The sequence below is a fragment of the Odocoileus virginianus genome, chromosome 8, assembly GCF_023699985.2.
Source record: "Odocoileus virginianus isolate 20LAN1187 ecotype Illinois chromosome 8, Ovbor_1.2, whole genome shotgun sequence".
NCBI classification, from domain to species: Eukaryota; Metazoa; Chordata; class Mammalia; order Artiodactyla; family Cervidae; genus Odocoileus; species Odocoileus virginianus.
The window spans coordinates 62,928,440-62,949,160 of record NC_069681.1 but is presented as its reverse complement, the minus strand read 5'-3'; the positions used below and the strand labels follow the sequence as shown (position 1 = coordinate 62,949,160).

At 36.1% G+C, this 20,721-nt stretch overlaps 1 protein-coding gene across 1 annotated transcript in view; it reads right to left on the bottom strand.

Annotated features, from left to right (window-relative positions):
- Positions 1-20,721, bottom strand: part of KLHL1 (kelch like family member 1) — a 489,854-nt gene that overhangs the window by 46,861 nt on the left and 422,272 nt on the right. Inside the window, exon 8 of the mRNA XM_070471593.1 lies at positions 16,485-16,647. Within this exon, the coding sequence (XP_070327694.1) occupies positions 16,485-16,647 (163 nt within the window). The remainder of the gene's footprint in view (positions 1-16,484; positions 16,648-20,721) is intronic.

The following is a 20,721-nucleotide window of genomic DNA, read 5'->3' as shown; positions in this document are numbered from 1 at the left end:
AGAAAGTGAAGAAGAACTAAAGAGCCTCTTGATGAAAGTGAAAGAGGAGAGTGAAAAAGTTGGCTTAAAGCTCAACATTCAGAAAACTAAGATCATGGCATCTGGTCCCATCACTTCATGGCAAATAGATGGGGAAACAGTGGAAATAGTGGCTGACTTTATTTTATGGAGCTCCAAAATCATTGCAGTTGGTGACTACAGCCATGAAATTTAAAGATGCTTATTCCTTGGAAGGAAAGTTAAGACAAACCTAGACAGCATATTAAAAAGCAGAGACATTACTTGGCCAACAAACACCCGTCTCATCAAAGCCATTGTTTTTTCAGTAGTCATGTATGGATGTGAGAATTGGACTATAAAGAAAGCTGAGCACTGAAAAATAGTTGGTTTTGAACCGTGGTGTTGGAGAAGACTCTTGAGAGTCCCTTGGACTGCAAGGAGATCTAACCAGTCCATCCTAAAAGAGATCCATCCTCAGTGTTCATTGGAAGGACTGATGCTGACGTTGAAACTCCAATACTTTGGCCACCCCATGCGAAGAACTGACTCATTTGAAAAGACTTTGATGCTGGGAATGACTGAAGGCAGTAGGAGAAGGGGACAACAGAGGATAAGATGGTTGGAGGGCATCACCCACTCAATGGAGATGAGTTTGAGTAAACTCCAGGAGTTGATGATAGACAGGAAGGCCTGGCGTGCTGTGGTCCATTGGCTCATGAAGAGTGAGACACGACTGAGCGACTGAACTGAACTGAACTGAACATATATCTGATTATAACAGACTAAATTATGGAAGATATGAGTGACAGAGCCTGCTGTTATGTAACTTGCAACTGTCAATCAGCCTTAAGCATATGCCAATTTTCATTTCCTTTCCTGATTGGTGGTGAGTAGAAGCCCTATTTTGAATAGAGTACAACCAAGAGGAGGAGACAGGAAGTATAAAAAGGAAAGCCAAGCGGTTATCAGGATTCATTCAGGGTTGCCCCACTCCCATGTCTTGGGAGATCTGTCTATCTGAGCTGTAACTGAGCTGTAACTTGTCTCTTACTTTAAACTTTAGTCCTTTGTTCCAAATCTTTGTTGTGATGAAGCAAGAATAGAGGAAGATAAACTGACTTGACATTTCCATTCATGTAGAGATAAAAAGTTGCAGAACAGATAATAACATTTGACTTGTTGGAAGTTTATAGGAACATCATAGCTTGACGTCCATGGACAGCTGCAGGAAAAAAGCATGTCAACACTAAGAATTTTGAAACAACCAATCATATCCCTTCTTAACTTTGCCTTTAAAAATATCTTGCTGAAATCCATCAGGGAATTCAAGGTTTTGGGCTAGGAATGAGTCACCCATCTCCTTGCACAGCCCTGCATTAAACCTTTCTCTGCTCCAAACTCCAACATTTTGATTTGGCTTCTTTGTGCCTTGAGCACATGAACTTGTGCTTTGTAACATGTATATAATACAAAATAATTTACAATTTGTGGTTTAATTTTTAAGAAAAAAATATCAAATTTTGGATACAAAAACAAAAATTGTCTTAGCACCAGGTAAGTGACAAGTGTAAGATAAGGTGATGGATATTGGACTGTACTGGAAAAAACACAGACATGATTCCTGTTCTCATGCTATTTTAACATCCAAAAACTTAAGATTGCACAGAAACAGTAGCTTCTTCCTTATTAACATGAGGTTTTGAATGACTGAGTGAATCAGCTTGGCTGTGGTTAATCATGAAAAAAAAGACAAAGAAAAAACCAAAAACAGGTGTTTTTGTCTGTGTTGCAAATTCTTTAGGGGCTCTAGCATACATTCATTAAAATTTAAGCCTATTTATGGATGCAATTAGGCAGTATGAGTATCTGTTTTATGAGCTAACTCAAGAAGTAAAGAGAAACAAACCAGAAAGTCCTTTCATTTACAAAACTTGAAAGAGCAAAATTAAGGCAAAGAGTAAATGAGAAACAAAAAGAATTAGTAGTGTAGATATTATTTGGAGAGTTTGAGGTTTAATGTGGTCAGCCCCCACACCAGAGTGTCTATTCACTGTTTTGTTGTATTTCCTTTATACATCAAGTAAGCCTGGGATGGTCCTGGTCTGAGATATATATCTACCATTTAGTTCAATCTGTCTCAGTGGAAGACTGACCAAAATCTTTTATAAAATTGATGTAATTTTGCTCTTGAGTTCACCAGAATATACTAATTAATTTTAAGTAGTGAACCAATGTCATGTTTTTCCACAACAAAGGGTATTATGAAGAATCTAAACTCCAGAGGGCTACTCACTGGCTTTTATTATCCTTATTTGGGAAAATTATTCAAAATAATGTTCAAAGCAGCAGCCGTCAGGTTAGAATGGCACATTAGTGAGATGTGAAACTAAAACAAGAGGGGAAAAAAGCTATCAGTAGGAGTGAGAGAAAAATAGACTACAGTCAGAGGGTGATATTGAAACAATTTTCTGATATGAGTCTGAAGTAAAGGTCACTTTATAGTGATCATTTTTTTTCTCTGAGTAAACAGGAAAAGCAACCAGACATTAAGAGATAGTCATTAAACAACAGAATTTTGAGAAAACTAAATCATATTCAGAATTAAACAAAATAACCCAAATGAGATATATGTTATTCTGAGTTAAAGGAGAAAGATTATTTGAAGTAAAATCAAAATCATTTCAAATATTTTCTTAAAATGGGGTTAAAATTTGGGAAAATAAACTCAAAACATAAATAATTTTGAGAATAGAAACTTCAAATACTCTCACACTCTAATGTTTAATATAAAGAATATTGCTAGAGTAAAATAGGAACTTTTGGTATTACACATCGTAGCTGATAAAAAAGAAAACAAACAAACAAGTGAGATGGGGGATAGATGGCCCCTGGGCTGGACATCTGGTGTTTTTTAAGTGGAATAAAATTCAAGCTTTGTTCTCACCCAGATACTCCAAGGAGAAAGCTAGTGGCAAAAGCTGAGGTCTGCTAAAGTAGAGATAAGATGTCCACTCCTGAGGTCAAGGAAGAACTCCCTGTCTGCATATGGCACAGGAAGCTTTCTTTGGGCTCAAAAAGGGAGTGGGCCCCACCCAATAATAGATGTGGACATGCACCCATAGGTCTCTGTGGTGGAATCCATCTTAGAAAAAGTTACACATGCATCTTGAGGAAGATCCACAAACCGGTCAGATGTGTAAAGAGAAACAAAGTAATCGACCAAAGGTAAATCAAGACCCGAAGGACTGTCCTATATAAGTGATTCAGCTTTAAAGCTTCATCACCTCTTTGCTGCACTCCTCGCTCAGGATGCCAGCACTCCTCTCCAGGTGTGTGTCTCTGCCTAGTTTCTGCCTCACTGTGCTCCTCCTCATTAGAGAGGGCGTTCATACCCTTTCTCTCTGATTGTGTATCTCTGCCTAGCTTCTGACTTAAACAAATTGCTTTGTTGTACACTCTCCCATACACTGTGCTGTGTCTCTAATAATAAACTTTGTACCTTTTTTTTTTTTTTTTTTTTACTATTTTTGCCTCTTTGAAACATTCTTGCTTTCAAACCAGGGAAAGATCCAGGGACACTTTGCTTCTAGCCTCTAGCCCCTGCTGGTCTAGTGGATAGTTTTCCCAGTTTTCATCCAGGCTACCTAGGTCCCATCTCTGGGCAGGGAAATAAGATCCCTCTTCAGGAGCATTCACTGTTCTCCTTCCAAGATCTCAAGGCCACACAAAAACACGAATAATGAATTACCGTGTAGTCTATTTAAAAGGGAGGAAATTGGATAAACAATTATTAAAATGTAAAGCTTTATGAAAAGATTATTTGTTAAGTATTTTATTTATTAAAATTTGTACCCCATTTATTCCTCATTAAGTTTGGAGATATAAAAACACACACACACACACACACACACATGGATAGGTAGAGATAGATAGATGATAAATAGAAGACAGATGAGAAGACACACATACACACACGCAAAGCACACAGATGTCATTTGAAAGTTTAAAGCCCACTTCAATTTTCTTGCTTAGAGAATCCCATGGACAGAGGTGCCTCGTGAGCTACAGTCTTTGGGGTTGCAAAGTGTCAGACATGCTGAGTGACTAACATTAGATCCTGATCATTAAAACAAGATAAATAATGTATTAAACTTTAAAATGACATCTGTGTGTTTTGTGTGTGCATATGTGTGTCTTCAGCTCAAAGAAAAAAGTAACAAATGAATAATACAGTGAAGTGCAGATATTTCTCATTTCAAGCAAAGTTTCTGTGAGATACCTATTTTCTGAAGGATACAAGAAATGAATCTATTATTATCAATGTAAGTGGTAAGAAAGTCACTAAATGTGCTCTCAAAAAATTTTTTATAATATATAGATTTGGAAATACAAGATATTTTTAAGAAAAACAGTAAAAGAGCATCCTCAATTGAAGTAAGATGAGTATGAGTCCAGAAAGAGAGGTATCAAAAGGTATCACATAAGGAAAATTAAAATTAAAAAAAAAATGTGTCTGCATTGCAAACAGCAAAATTCACAAACAAAATGGCAAAAATTAAATATGAAATATAGAATCAATTTCGCAAGTGGAAAAGACATAAAACCACTGGGGAGGAAAGGTGCTTATGAAAAAGAAATCAGTGCTCAAAACTATACATAACCATTAACATAAATACATACTGAAATATATATCCCCAAACCAAAGAACTAGAATAATGGAAAAAGAATCAAACAAACAAAAAATAATCCTCAGTAGATAAAAACTTCCTCAGTCAAATAAAGACATGACTGAGATTGTTCAAATGAATTTCCAAATACTAAGTTTAAAAGAATGAAAAGCAGCTATCAGATTATACCCTGGTAAACATTTTAAGATTGGAGTAGAATATGACAGGAGGTAAGCTACTATCTCTCAGCCCAACATTCTCTATTCTGTACTCTGTTTTTTGATGTGGGGGCTGAAACTCAGTGAACCACTTTTCTGTCTTGCCACCTGGTTCCTTCCCTCTTTTAGATGTGATAATGAAGACGTGTAGATGGAGATTGAAAGGTGCTAGAGGAGGAAGGGTCTTGCTCCTTTTTGCTTGTTTCCTGTTCCTGTGAGTGTCGCTACATCTTTTCTTTTTGCATCCAGTTGCATTCAGTTGCCATTTTTAAAAACTTAATATCAGCCCTATTAAGACTCAGAACTATTAGCAGAAGCAGACTGGCACCACCACCTCCTCAGACCTCCAGATCACAGGCCAAGGAACCCCTTTCGCATCAGAGATGCCAGCTCTGGCTGAGCTGGAATCTAATCACAAATGTCTGGATTTCAGCTGCATAAGGCCTCTCCTCTGATTTTCTAAATCTTAATAATTACAATCCCCTCTTAATTTTCCAACACTAGGGATAATAGCTGTTTCCTTTAGTTGATACACTTATGATATAGTGTTCTTTGAAAGAAAGTGAAGTCACTCTGTCATGTTCGACTCTGTGACCCCATGGACTATAGCCTATCAGGCTTCTCCATCTGTGGGATTTTTCAGGCAAGAGTACCAGAGTGGGTTGCCATTTCCTTCTCCAGGGTATCTTCCCAACCCAGGGATCAAACCCAGGCCTGCCACATTACAGGCAGACACTTTACCCTCTGAGCCACCAGGGAAGCCCATAGTGTTCTTTAGTTAATTTTTATATTTACTTAACAATTATTTATATTAGATTATCTTTATGTAGAATAACTAATAAATGACTGCTGTGGTTTCTGTCGCTTGACTGTACCTTAACTGATAGAAAAAATCTCTATATGAATGCAGGTCTGAAATTTAAAAACACATTAAAGGTGAAAAACTTCTGGACTTATCACACATCTAGCTAATAAAAAATAGTTAGCAGATTAGTAATCACTGTTTAACTTTAATGATACATGGCTTTGACTTTAAACTAGTCAAACCAAGTTACAACAAATGAGTGAAGACAGGAAAGTTTCATTTACATATAAGGCCTAATAAATTATAAAATCAACATATCCTTCCTGGAAAATAATAGTAGTAGTAGTATACTACTAATATTAAATTAAGATGCATTTACCTAGAAATAATTTCTAGAACATATGAAGAACTCTACAAAGCAAAACGAAAGAAAAAATAAACTCCTCCCATGGAAATAGGAAGAATACTTAAACATATAGTTTAGTCAGAAAAAATAAACAGATAAGTATATTAAAAAGTGTACAATCTTAGTAATTGAATATTATCCAGTAGAATAGAATAAACCATAAAAGATAAAAACTAGCATTACCAAATCATTAGGACTATCTAGAATACTTACACACTGTTAATACATACATAAATTAGGAAAAGCACTTTCAAAATTTATTAAGGTTAAACACAAGTATACTGGATAACCTAGCAATTTCTGTTCCAAGTCCAAACCCAGCTAAACTGTGTATGCATGCTCACAAAGGACGTATATATTTGGAGATGCTCACAGCAGCACTATTCTTAATAAGCAAGAAGTGGACACTATTAAAATGACAATTTTGTTATGCTAAGGCAAAACAAACTACAGTACAATTAATACTACTTTTTGAAATTTTGAATTTCAAGACAAAATAAATAAAACTAAGCACAAGCTAACAAGTTCATGCTCAAAATCCTGTAAGCTAGGCTTCAGCAGTGGGTGAACCTAGAGCTGCCAGATGTACAAGCTGGATTTTAAAAAGGCAGAAGAACTGGAAATCAAATTGCCAACATCCATTGGATCATAGAAAAAGCAAGGAAATTACAGAAAAAAACCATCTATTTCTGCTTCGTTGACTACACAAAATTCTTTGTGTGGATCAGAACAAACTGGAAAATTCTTAAAAAGATGGGAATAACAGGACAACTTACCTGCTTCCTGAGAAACTTGTATGCAGGACAAGAAACAACAGTTAGAACTGGACATGGAACTACAGATTGGCTCGAAATTGAGAAAGGAGTGTATAAAAGCTGTATATTGTCACCCTGCTTATTTACCTTCTATGCAGAGTGCATCCTGTGAAATGCTGGGCTGGATGAATCACAACCAGGAATTAAGATTGCTGGGATAAATGTCAATAGCCTCAGTTATGCAGATGATACCATTCTAATGGCAGAAAGCAAAAAGGAACTAAAGGGCCTCTTGAAGAGGGTGTTAGAGGAGAGTTTAAGAGCTGGATTAAAATTCAATATTCAAAAAACTAAGATCATGGCATCTAGTCCCTGTACTTCATGACAAATAGTTGGGGATAAAGTGGAAACAGTGACAGATTTTATTTTCTTGGGCTCCAAGAAAATCACTGTGGATAGTGGCCACACCCATGAAATTAAAAGATGCTTGTTTCTTGGAAGAGATGTTATGACAAACATAGACAGCTTTTCAAAGCAGAGTCATTACTTTGCTGACAGAGGTCTGTAGAGCCAAAGCTGTGGTTTTCCCAGCAGTCATGTACAGATGTGAAAGTTGGACCATAAAGAAAGCTGAGATCATAGAGAAAAATCATGGTGCTCGAGAAGACTCTTGAGAGTCCCTTGGACAGCAAAGAGATCAGACCAGTCAATCTAAAAGGAAATAAATCCTGAATGTTCATTGGAAGGACTAATGCTGAAGCTGAAACTCCAATACTTTGGCCACCGATGAAAAGAGCTGACTCATTAGAAAAGACTGTTTCTAGGAAAGATCGAGGGCAGTAGGAGAAGAGGATGACTGAGGATGAGATGCTTGGATGGCATCATTGACTCAATGAACATGAATTTTAGCAAACTCCAGGAGCCAATAAAGGAGGGAGAAGCCTGGTGTGTGAGTCCACGGGGCCTCAATGAGTGAGACAGGAACTGAACAACAACAAGCCAAGTTCAAATTAATGAATAAGAAAACACGAGGGAAAACAAGTAGAGATTCATTCTATGCACATATTTGCTTAAAAAGAGAAACAAAAACAGAAGAATGACACTGAGAAAACCTAAGACAAAATGAATAATAATGTTAACACCTAAATATAAGAAACTAGGAGGATCATAACAGTACAAAAGTAGATATAACAACAAAAATCGATCATTTTATTAGTCATAGGATTGGAAGGAATGTAAAACTGCTTTCTTTTAAATATTAGAATCTCAGTAAAATATAACTTTTATGGAATATATGTGATTATATATATATATATTATATCATTTCTCATGTTCAAATATTTATACTTCTCATGTTTGTAGAAACATAACAGATATATTATAGAAAGCCTCTCAATTTATAAGAAAAGCTTCATATCATCATGGAAAATGTTAGGAAATTGATTTTCAAAACCAATAGTCCATGTAGACCAAACAGATAAAAAATAGACTATAGAATGCAGGAAAAATATTAAAAGAATAATTTAAAAAATGAGTTGGTTTTATTCTGCACATATAATAATGATTACAGTCATGATATTTATTTAAAGTACCATATAATAGAAAAAAATAAGAAAACATAATTTTACACATTTTAAGAAAATTTAATAAAACATTATACCAGATATGATTTTTTTAAGGAAAATTTTCATTAATGAAATTATAGACAATAATAAGATCTGGCCCTTAAAATCACTTGGTATAAGTATCCCAAGTAACAATTAATGTCACATAGACACCAAAGTATTAAAGTTTTCCCAATTAAAAGACAGGTGAGGTCACCTGATATTAATATTTATGTTGTTACTCTAAAAATAAAAGGAATTCATTAAAAAGAAGACAAGCATAAATATTAAGAAATAAGAAAAACATTTCATTTGCATTTAGTTTACCATGTTTATCTTCCTAGATCTATCATTATAAATTGAAATATATATATATTGAAAATATATGTAAATTGAAAAATAATATAACTGACATGTACATTTTATTTTTTTTATTTTTTATTTTTTTTTTTTTTTTGAAATAAATTTTTATTGAAGTATAGTTGAGCTACAATGTTATATTAGCTTCTGCTGTATAGCAAAGTGATTCAGTTATACCTAGACATATACCCACCCTTTTTAAAGATTCTTTTCCCGTACAGGTCATCACAGAGTATTGAGGAGAGTTCCCAGTGCTATACAGTAGGTTTTAATGAATTATCTATTGTATATATAGTAGTGTGTATATGTCAATCCCAATATCCCAATTTATCCCTCATGCCCTTCCTTCCTGGTAACCATGTTTGTTTTCTACATCTGTGACTCTATTTCTGTTTTGTAAATAAGTTCATTTGTCCTCTATTCATTTTGGAAGAATCAGGCTGCCTGCCAATCTCCTCATCTTTGGTGGTGGTTGTTCTTGTTGGAGGCTGTAGAACTTGTGCGGAGTCTATAGTGAAGTCTTCTGAGGCTTTGGACACTCCATTATACAGTCTCGAGTCCCCACAAAGTGCCCCCATCAGAGCCCAGTCTTAATGTCCCCTGATATGACCCAGCACACACTTCCTTGGGTCCTTAGTGGAGATGGTTAAAGGAACCTATCTGAATCTACCTTGTATAGCCTAACATTCTGATGTTTGGCGTATGAGCCTCATTCATCAAATTGAGATGTTATCTTCTGTGCAGGAGTTCATGACATTACATGAATAGATACCTGTGAAAACCTTTTGTAAGCTGTGACTATTATATTAGTCATTATTAATATATACTTCATTCTTTTACTCTTTCCTTTTTATATTTCTCTTCTTCCTCTTTTTTCTCTCTTCATTTGTTCTGTATCTTTTCTTTTCTCTTCCTATATTTCTTTTTTTTTTTTTATCTTTTTTTTTTTTATTAATTTTTATTAGTTGGAGGCTAATTACTTTACATCATTACAGTAGTTTTTGTTATACATTGATATGAATTAGCCATGGATTTACATGTATTCCCCATCCCAGTCCCCCCCCCACCTCCCTCTCCACCCGATCCCTCTGGGTCTTCCCAGTGCACCAGGCCCGAGCACTTGTCTCATGTACCCAACCTGAGCTGGTTATCCGTTTCACCCTAGATAATATACATGTTTCAATGCTGTTCTCCTGAAACATCCCACCCTTGCCTTCTCCCAGAGTCCACAAGTCTGTTCCATACATCTGAGTCTCTTTTTCTGTTTTGCATATAGGGTTATCGTTACCATCTTTCTAAAGTCCATATATATGTGTTAGTATACTGTAATGGTCTTTATCTTTCTGGCTTACTTCGCTCTGTATAATGGGTTCCAGTTTCATCCATCTCATTAGAAGTGATTCAAATGAATTCTTTTTAATGGCTGAGTAATATTCCATGGTGTATATGTACCACAGCTTCCTCATCCATTCGTCTGCTGATGGGCATCTGGGTTGCTTCCATGTCCTGGCTATTATAAACAGTGCTGCGATGAACATTGGGGTGCATGTGGCTCTTTCAGATCTGGTTTCCTTGGTGTGTATGCCCAGAAGTGGGATTGCTGGGTCATATGGCAGTTCTATTTCCAGCTTTTTAAGAAATCTCCACACTGTTTTCCATAGTGGCTGTACTAATTTGCATTCCCACCAACAGTGTAAGAGGGTTCCCTTTTCTCCACACCCTCTCCAGCATTTATTGCTTGTAGATTTTTGGATAGCAGCCATCCTGACTGGCGTATAATGGTACCTCATTGTGGTTTTGATTTGCATTTCTCTGATAATGAGTGATGTTGAGCATCTTTTCATGTGTTTGTTAGCCATCTGTATGTCTTCCTTGGAGAAATGTCTGTTGAGTTCTTTGGCCCATTTTTTGATTGGGTCATTTATTTTTCTGGAGTTGAGCTGGAGGAGTTGCTTGTATATTTTTGAGATTAATCCTTTGTCTGTTGCTTCATTTGCTATTATTTTCTCCCAATCTGATGGCTGTCTTTTCACCTTGCTTATAGTTTCCTTTGTTGTGCAAAAGCTTTTAAGTTTCATTAGGTCCCATTTGTTTATTTTTGCTTTTATTTCTGAAATTCTGGGATGTGGGTCATAGAGGATCCTGCTGTGATTTATGTCGGAGAGTGTTTTGCCTATGTTCTCCTCTAGGAGTTTGATAGTTTCTGGTCTTACATTTAGATCTTTAATCCATTTTGAGTTTATTTTTGTGTATGGTGTTAGAAAGTGTTCTAGTTTCATTCTTTTACAGGTGGTTGACCAGTTTTCCCAGCACCACTTGTTAAAGAGGTTATCTTTTTTCCATTGTATATCCTTGCCTCCTTTGTCGAAGATAAGGTGACCATAGGTTCGTGGACTTATCTCTGGGCTTTCTATTCTGTTCCATTGATCTATATTTCTGTCTTTGTGCCAGTACCATACTGTCTTGTGACATGTACATTTTAATAAGGTGGTTACTATAAGCATGAATACTTAAACTTTTTTCTCTATTGCACTATTAAATGCATAATTAATACATGTAAATATGTAAACCAAAATATGATATCTGCAATGTTCAAAAATACAAACAAATGTGAATCAAGCTCAGAAACAATAATAGTAAACCTATACTCAAATTAAAACCTCTAAACTACATTGCCAGCTTCCCAGGTGGAACACTGGTAAAGAATCCACCTGTCACTGCAGGAGATGCAAGAGAGGTGGATTTGATCCCTGGGTTGTGAAGATCCCCTGAAGGAGGAAATGGCAACCCCACTCCAGTATTCTTGTCTGGAAAATTCCATGGACAGAAGAGTATGGCAGGCTACAGTCCATGGGGTCACAAAGAGTAGGACAAAGCTGAGTGACAGAGCACAAACACAGGCACAAAATAAATAGAGATTAATTTTAAGAGATAAAAGTAAGGTTGTATTATCAGATGAAAAGATTTCAAATGTATAGATCTAACATTTTCCCTAGCTCAGGAAGCAACAGTTAGAACTGGACATGAAACAATAGACTGGTTCTAAATAGGAAAAGGAGTACATCAAGGCTGTATATTGTCACCCTGCTTATTTAACTTATATGCAGAGTACATCATGAGAAATGCTGGGCTGGAAGAAGCACAAGCTGGAATCAAGATTGCCTGGAGAAATATCAATAACCTCAGATACACAGATGACACACCCTTATGGCAGAAAGTGAAGAGGAACTAAAAAGCCTCTTGATGAAAGTGAAAGAGGAGAGTGAAAAAGTTGGTTTAAAGCTCAGCATTCAGGAAACTAAGATCAAGGCATCTGGTCCCATCATTTCATGGGAAATAGATGGGGAAACAGTGGAAACAGTGTCAGACTTTATTTTTCTGGGCCACAAAATCACTGCAGATGGTGATTACAGCTATGAAATTAAAAGTCGCTTACTCCTTAGAAGGAAAGTTATGACCAACCTAGATAGCATACTAAAAAGCAGAGACATTGCTTTGCCAACAAAGTCCATTACTTTGTCCATCTAGTCAAGGCTATGGTTTTGCCAGTGGTCATGTATGGATGTGAGAGTTGGACTGTGGGGAAAGCTAAGTGCCGAAGAATTGATGCTTTTGAACTGTGGTGTTGGAGAAGACTCTTGAGAGTCCCTTGGACTGCAAAGAGATCCAACCAGTCCATCCTGAAGGAGATAAGTCTTGGGTGTTCATTGGAAGGACTGATGCTGAAGCTGAAACTCCAATACTTTGGCCACCTCATGCGAAGAGTTGACTCATTGGAAAAGACCCTGATATTGGGAGGAATCAGGGGCAGGAAGAGAAGGGGATGACAGAGGATGAGATGGCTGGATGGCATCACCGACTCGATGGTCATGAGTCTGAGTAAACTCCGGGAGTTGGTGATGGACAGGGAGGCCTGGCATGCTGCGATTCACGGGGTGGCAAAGAGTCAGACACGACTGAGAGACTGAACTGAACTGAACTGAACATTTTCTTTAATTACTCTGGAAATATTTATTTCTAGGCAAATTCCTAAATGGATTCTCAGGAAGTATATATGACAGCAAGAATATAATTTTAAGATGTTATTTGATCAGTCATGTCTGACTCTGTGACCTCATGGACTCTAGCCCATCAGGCTCCTCTGTCCATGGAATTCTCCAGGCAAGAATATTGGAGTGGGCAGTCATTCCCTTCTCCAGGGAATCTTCCCACTCCAAGCATGCATTGTAGGCATGTTCTTTACCATTTTATCAATGGATCTGTACTATTGCAAGCAGATTCTTTACCAGGAAGTCCTAATTTTAAGTGTAAAATGAACCTAAGTGAAAACTGAATCCTAAGCCTGGGAAAATCAAAGGTTGATAAATACATAAAATATGAAATTTGAGAGTCCAAAATATATGCAATTAAAATTATAAATGGACATAATATGCTAATGTTGATGAAAGTAGAAAATATTGCTATATATTCTGTGAATATATATCTGATGAAATAGAATTAGCAATTTACTTCAACTTAGCCTCACACTAATAAAAACATTTTGCATTTAAAACAATTATTTTTCAAAGAAAATCATGATAATAAGTTATTGGTCAGGATGAAAGACATTTTTTTGAATGATATTATTGAAAAAGCATTTTGGCAAGTCCTATGAAACACAGGGCTCCCCAGGTGGTGCTAGTGCTAAAGAACTGGCCTGCCAATGCTAGAGACATAAGAAATATCAGTTCAATCCCTGGGTAGGGAAGATAGTCTGGAGAAGGGAATGGTAGCCCACTCCAGTATTTTTGCCTGGAGAATCGCATGGATAGAGGAGCCTGGTGGGCTACAGTCCTTGGGGTCACAAAGATTTGGACATGACTGAAGTGACAGCATGCACACATGCACCAAAAACAAAGTTTAAATGAAAATAGTCCTTTGAAGCTAGAAAATATTTCAGTCCCAATTGTCTTGCAATTCACTTTGTAGAAATTCTTCCTAAGGGTATAGTTACGAAGGTGCCCAAAAGTCTATATCTAATAGTATTCAATGCATCTTTCATGTATAATATCTAAATTTGGGGATTATTTTAGACACACATAACTGTAGATATGTGTTCTAGATATATTTAGATATTTTGGATATTAAAAGGCAGAGACCAGTGTAAACAATTTATAAACAGAAAACTCAATTAAAGACAACTGAGAGATGGAAATAGGGAGCTCTTACGCCCTATGATAATAGCAGAGCCCAACAGGAAGGCAGGCTTCCCAGGTGGTGCAATGTAAAGAACCCACCTGCCAATGCAAGAGATGCAAGAGATATGGGTTTCATCCCTGGGTTAGGAAGATGCCCTGAAGTAGGAAATTGGCAACCAGATCCATTATTCTTGCCTGGAGAATCCCATGAACAGAGGAGCCTGGCAAGCCACAGTCCATGGTGTCACAAAGAGTTAGAAATGACTCAATACACACACACACACACACACACACACACATGCACAACAGAAAAAAAAGACTCTTATTTTTCATGAAAATGACTAAGCCAGGGAAAAAACACTCTTTGTTTACTCTAACCTTCCCAACTTCCTTTTTCTCTATAAAAGCTTTCTCTTCCTCTTAACCTTTGGGACATGCATATGCTCACCATTATTGTAGATCCAAAATTGCAATTCTGTGCTAATTCTGAATAAGCCTGCCTTTGCTGGAGTCATATTTAGCAGTCAGCTTATTTCAGGCCAGCACTAGTTACTTAAATTTATAGTGTTCACTTACATTTATAATGTTTTGTGTGTTTTTGTGGGAATTTTTTGGCATAAAAGAAATTACTGTATAGCCATTAAAATGTGAATTTCCTAGAATTTTTAAAGCCAAAGAATGCATATATGTACAATTTAGCTGAGGGAAGCAGTTTATTTATATTTTAACAATTAGATATAATAATAACTTTATAGATACTCACATATATTTAGGAAAAAATTGTCAAAGGTAATTAAATTCTCAAAAGTTATTACTTAATTGGATGTGCAATTCTTTCAACACTTATTCAGTAAATAGATTGAATGTGCAATATGTCCAAGGATAAAATAATGAGTGTTACAGATACCAACATTTATTGACCTTGTATATTTAGTAAAAATAGAAAACAATAGCATATGTAATTTTATCAACTGTAAACAATTTGGGATAGTGTGCAGGGTGGTCTATTTTAAATAAGAGAAGGAATAAATAACTGTTTATGTGGACAGATTTTGAGATTAAATTTGAGCAATGATAAAAGCTCAAGCATGTGAAGATTGTAAGGAATAGCATTTAGGGAAAACAAAAAAAGTACATTCAAAGGGATTTACTGGAGTTAGAGTTGTTGCATTTGAAGCAAAGATGAAAGGGCAATTTGGGTGATGTATTGAGAAAAAAATGTAGAGTAGGCAGGAACAAGATCCAGTGGATGACTTTAGAGGTAGGCATTGTATTCTAATTTTAAGACTTTCTTGAAGAGAACTGATTCTTGAAGAGAACTGATACATTACCTGTATTTGCAAAGCAGCTCTGGTTGCATTAGCAAGTGGACTTTAGTGGGAAGAGAAGGAAGGAGACTGGAAACTTCTACAGCAGTCCATGCCAGAGGTGTTATTATCATTGTTTAGGGCAGAGTTTCTCATGGCAGTGAGAGGGAGTGTATTTGCCACCCCAGAGGATATATTAGACAGTATTTGGGGCCTTCTTTTGGTTATCACATTGGGCAGGTGGGTACAGCTGGTATCTAGTGGATAGAAGCCAGTCTGCTACTAAACACTGCACATGCACAGGGCAGAGCCTCACAGCCAACAAAGAATTATCTGACCCAAAATATTATCAGCGTTGAGTTTGAAAATCCCTGACTTAGTGTGATAGGAATGGAAAAGGAGAAAAGTAGAGAGATTGATACAATCAGGCAAAAAACATTAAGTACCAAACTTTTGGTAGTCTTTCAAAAGGCTCCTCAGACTATTTCACCAGAAATGTTAAAATATGCAGCTCACATTATTCTCATGAAACATATTTGATGCTTTTAAACAAGTAATTAAGATTAAGAAATTTGAGAATTTTTGTTGTTTTTTGTTTCATTTTGTTTTCAATTTTTTTGGCTATTCTTAATTTTTATGTTATGTTGGAGTTCAATCCCTGGGTCTGGAAGATCCCACAGAGAAGGAAATGTCAATCCACTCCATTATTCTTGCCTGGGAGATCCCATCGACAGAGGAGTTTGGAGGGCTACAGTCCATGGGTTCTCAAAAGAGTCAGACACAACTTAGCGACTACATAATAATAATAATTAGCAATATTAGTTTCAGGTATGCAAGAAAGTGATTCAGTTATGCACATACATGTATCATCTTTTTCAAATTATTTTCCCATTTAGATTATTACAGAGTATTGAGTAGAATTCCCTATTCTGTATATTTTGGGGGTTTGGGGTTGCTTTTGGTCATTCTTGTCATTTTTGTTTGTATTATTTTATAAGTGATTATCAGGAAAATACACAGTCTTGAACTGTCAATAATCCATGAAGACTAAACTTAAAAAAAAAAATCGAAACCAAAATTTTTAAAAAAGAATTTTTTCAAAGCAGTTTGCTAAATGTTATTTTAAAAGAACATTCACTCAAAATCTGTTTTCAGATTAAAAAAAAAAAAAGATAGTGTACTCACTTGCCATTCAATGCTGCCACACCAACTGTGCTTCGGGCAATTGACATGCTAGCTACAAATGTCCACTGCTGACTCTGAGGATCCCACCTTTCCACTGTGTTCAAATAACTCCAGCCATCATGGCCTCCCACAGCATAGATAGGGCCTTCCAGTACCGTCACACCTTCAGTAAAGGAGAGATAAAAAGTGAATGAATCATGGCACAGTGAGGCTCTCAAATCAAATTCACAGCAAAAGCTGTTATTCAGCTGTTATGCCATTCAGAATAGGCTCTATCTGTTAACAAATGATTTCACTAAGGTTGAAACTAGTCACTATTAATTGAACCATCTCATTCACAAAAAAAATAAAGGAATCCATATAAATATTATGACCTAGATGCTTTATGAAGGAAAATATATTTTCTTATTTATGATCATATGAAGATTCAAAATCTAAAAGCCAGAGATGATGCATCTTATGCCTCTACTTTTGAAGACTGTTTCTACACTGTAATTTAAAGTACTTTTTTTTTTTTTTTTCACATTCAGCAAAACTGCGTTAAGCAGTGCAATATAATTAGTTTGAATTTCAGGTTAGGGTCCTCTAAGTTTTGGCTCCCCTGTCAAGACATAATAAATGTATCTAAAGCTTAGAAAATACAATACCTCTTTTCTTATAAGCTGAAATTATTAAATGCAAGCAATTAAATTATTTATGAGTAAGCAATAGAAGACATGCAACTTTTACACACTGTTTTTTTTTTTCCTGTCAATTCATTTCTATATTAAATGAATTTTCTTAAATGTTAAACAATCACTAAGTATTTAAATATTATGTTTATATTTACTGAAGTGGTCTCATTAGGGGAATTCTGGTGAATTTTCTACAAGGTTCAAAGCACAATGTCTGATTGTTAAGAGCTCTGAAGTATCTGTGATTCTTACCCTATTTGCTAGCTGACAAGTTAGACTGCCACAAAAGTTTGTATATTGAGAGAAGACGCAAGGCTCCTGGGTCATAGAAGAAAGATAGTTATTACCATAACAATGGCAATAGTAAGAGTATCAACATTTTTTTTTTATCAGTTCTCCAAGCCCTAATTTCCCAGTCTTGGTTATGCCAAGAGGACTTTAACATCTCCTTCATGTTGACCAGACTTGAGACGGGATTCTCTTGCCTCTAGAATCCTGACCTCACATTCCTTAAAGCACTTACTTTAAACAACTTATAATTGCAAATTCCAAGTTTTCTGTCCCTTTGAGAAGTTAGTCTTTTAAAAAATCTATTGCTAGTGTTACAGCCCCGTCCTTTCTTTCTCAAGAACCTAGGAATATAATCAGCAGGAAAGTTAGTGTTTTTATATCCCAGTTTCTGTGCAAGAGTAAGACCTTAATTTCATCTGACACCTTGCTTCAAGTTGTAAGTCTACCTCTTGTTTGGAAGATAAGAAATTCAATTTACCTTTATTTAAATAAGTCCAATTTGTGAACATAGACTACCTATGATCCACTCATGCATCCCAGCTCTTAAAAACTTCCCCCTTCCCTTTGTTGTAGTGGAGGTGCTTTTAGCCTCAATTCTGACCTCTTTTCCTTATTGCAATAGCATTGAATAAAGTCGTCCTTGTCTGTTTATCTATTACACCTTATTATATATATATTTTTTTGCTTTGACAATAGTTAGATGAAATCTGTACATTCAATAAGTTGTAAGTTCATTTGAAGTTGGAAGCAAATTAATATATAATGGACAATAAACTTATATACTCATTGCTCCAGAAGGAGACATTCTCTTCATGCTTTTAAGCATGACTGCCATTTACTATGGAGAAAGGAACTATCTTTATCTTACTAGTCTTTCTGTTATAAAAATTTGAGGGAGGGGAATTCACTGCCATATTTAAAAGTTGTGCAAAAATGTGAAAGACTCATGGGGAATTGTGTCTCAACACAGATGTGAAAGTAAAATGATAAACTTTTAATCTATTCATGGATTCATTAACTTATTCAACTACTGTTTATTGAATGTCTACTATGTGTTAGGAATTTTTCTTATCACCAAAGTGCCAAGAACATATAGGTGAATAAAAAAAAGTCTCTGATCTCATTGAACTTAGTCAATAAATGCTTAATTAAAATAGAATAAGTGTTACAGAACCCAGGGGTCTGTTTGCTTGCTGCTCAAAAGCCATCAAAGAGGCCAGATTGGTGGAAAGTTTGGTTTATTTGAATGTCAGCAACCAAGGTACAGTGTTAGAAGGGCAGGTGCCTCTCCAAGTAGCCTACTACCCCCCACCCCCACAAGAGCTTTGATAGTGGAAAGAGGGAGTTACTTGATGAAACACCACAGTCAGTTTTGACAGTCATCTTGAAGTTGGTCACCAATAGTCTGACCAGCACCATCTAGATTGTTTTAAATATAGTTAATCTTCAGTTCCAGGAGATTTTCTGTTGCATTTCTTGAGGCCAGTTCTCAGAATTGTGGCAGCTTATGTCATGACTACAGTCTGGTCATCATGTAGTTAAACTCTCCACCTGGTGGAGGTTTCAGTGTCTCTAAAATAGCTCACAAGATATGGTCCAGAATATTACTTATATCCCTTCAGAAGGAGATGAATGTCTGGTTATGTTTAATGACTACAATATTTCTATTGGTCTCCTTTGATTGTTTTCCTTTGTTTTGCATGTTATCTGCAGTGATTTTGGAGCCCAGAAAAATACTCTGCATATAAGTTAAATAAGCCTTAACGTACCCCTTTTACTATTCGCAACCAGTCTGTTTTTCCATGTCTAGTTCTAACTGTTGTTTCCTGACCTGCATACAGGTTTCTCAAGAGGCAGGTCAGGTGGTCTGGTATTCCCACCTCTTTCAGAATTTTCCACAGTTTATTGTGATCCACACAGTCAAAGGCTTTCACTTAGTCAATAAAGCAGAAATAGATGTCTTTCTGGAACTCTCTTGCTTTTTCAACGATCCAGCAGATGTTGGCAACTTAATCTCTAGTTCCTCTGCCTTTTCTAAAACCAATTTGAACATCTGAAAGTTCACGGTTCACGTATTGCTGAAGCCTGGCTTGGAGAATTTTGAGCATTACTTTACTAGCATGTGAGATGAGTGCAATTGTGCGGTAGTTTGAATATTCTTTGGCATTGCCTTTCTTTGGGATTGGAATGAAAACTGACCTTTTCCAGTCCTGTGGCCACTGCTGAGTTTTCCAAATTTACTGGCATAATGAGTGCAGCACTTTCACAGCATCATCTTTCAGGATTTGAAATAGCTCAACTGGAATTCTATCACCTCCACTAGCTTTATTCATAGTGATGCTTCCTAAGGCCCACCTGACTTCACATTCCAGGATGTCTGGCTCTAGGTGAGTGACCACCCATCGTGATTATCTGGATCATGAAGATCATTTTTGGACAGTTCTTCTGTATTCTTGCCACCTCTTCTTAATATCCTCTGTTTCTGTTATGTCCCTGCCATTTCTGTCCTTTATTGTGTCCATCTTTGCCTGAAAATTTCCCTGGGTATCTCTAATTTCCTTGAAGAGGTCTCAAGTCTTTCCCATTCTTTTGTTTTCCTCTATTTCTTTGCACTGATCACTGAGGAAGGCTTTCTTATCTCTCCTCACTTTTCTTTGGAACTCTGCATTCAAATGGGCATATCTTTCCTTTTCTCCTTTGCTTTTCACTTCCCTTATTTTCACAGCTATTTGTAAGGCTTCCTCAGGCAGACATTTTGCTTTTTTGCATTTTACTATGCAAGTTTTAATTTGCTGGTGACTATTTATTCAGTTATATACCCTATAAAAATAATTGATCTGTGATATTTTTAATTTTGAGGTTATAGTAAGTCCCCTACATATGAACCTTCAAGTTCATATGTATGTACTTGCCTGGGAAGTATTCTTGCCTGGGAAATCCCTATAGCCTGCCAGGTATTTTGTACTTTATATTGCTGTTTAGTTGCTCAGTCACATTCAACTCTTTCACAACCCCATGGACAGAGGAGGAACTTTATAGACAAGGATATGTGAAGGTCCTATAAGCATATAAAATGTTTGATATAGCTGATAATCAGAATAATCAGGATATAAATAAAACATCTTTGAGAGAGTTTTTGACAATCATATTTTATATTTTAAACATTTTAAAAGTGTTTCAATATCAAAAACTGTTAAAAACATTGGAACAGATATTTTTATTATGAAATTGTTATTTAAGTGTAGCAGTTTGGAAAAAATTTAACAATATTT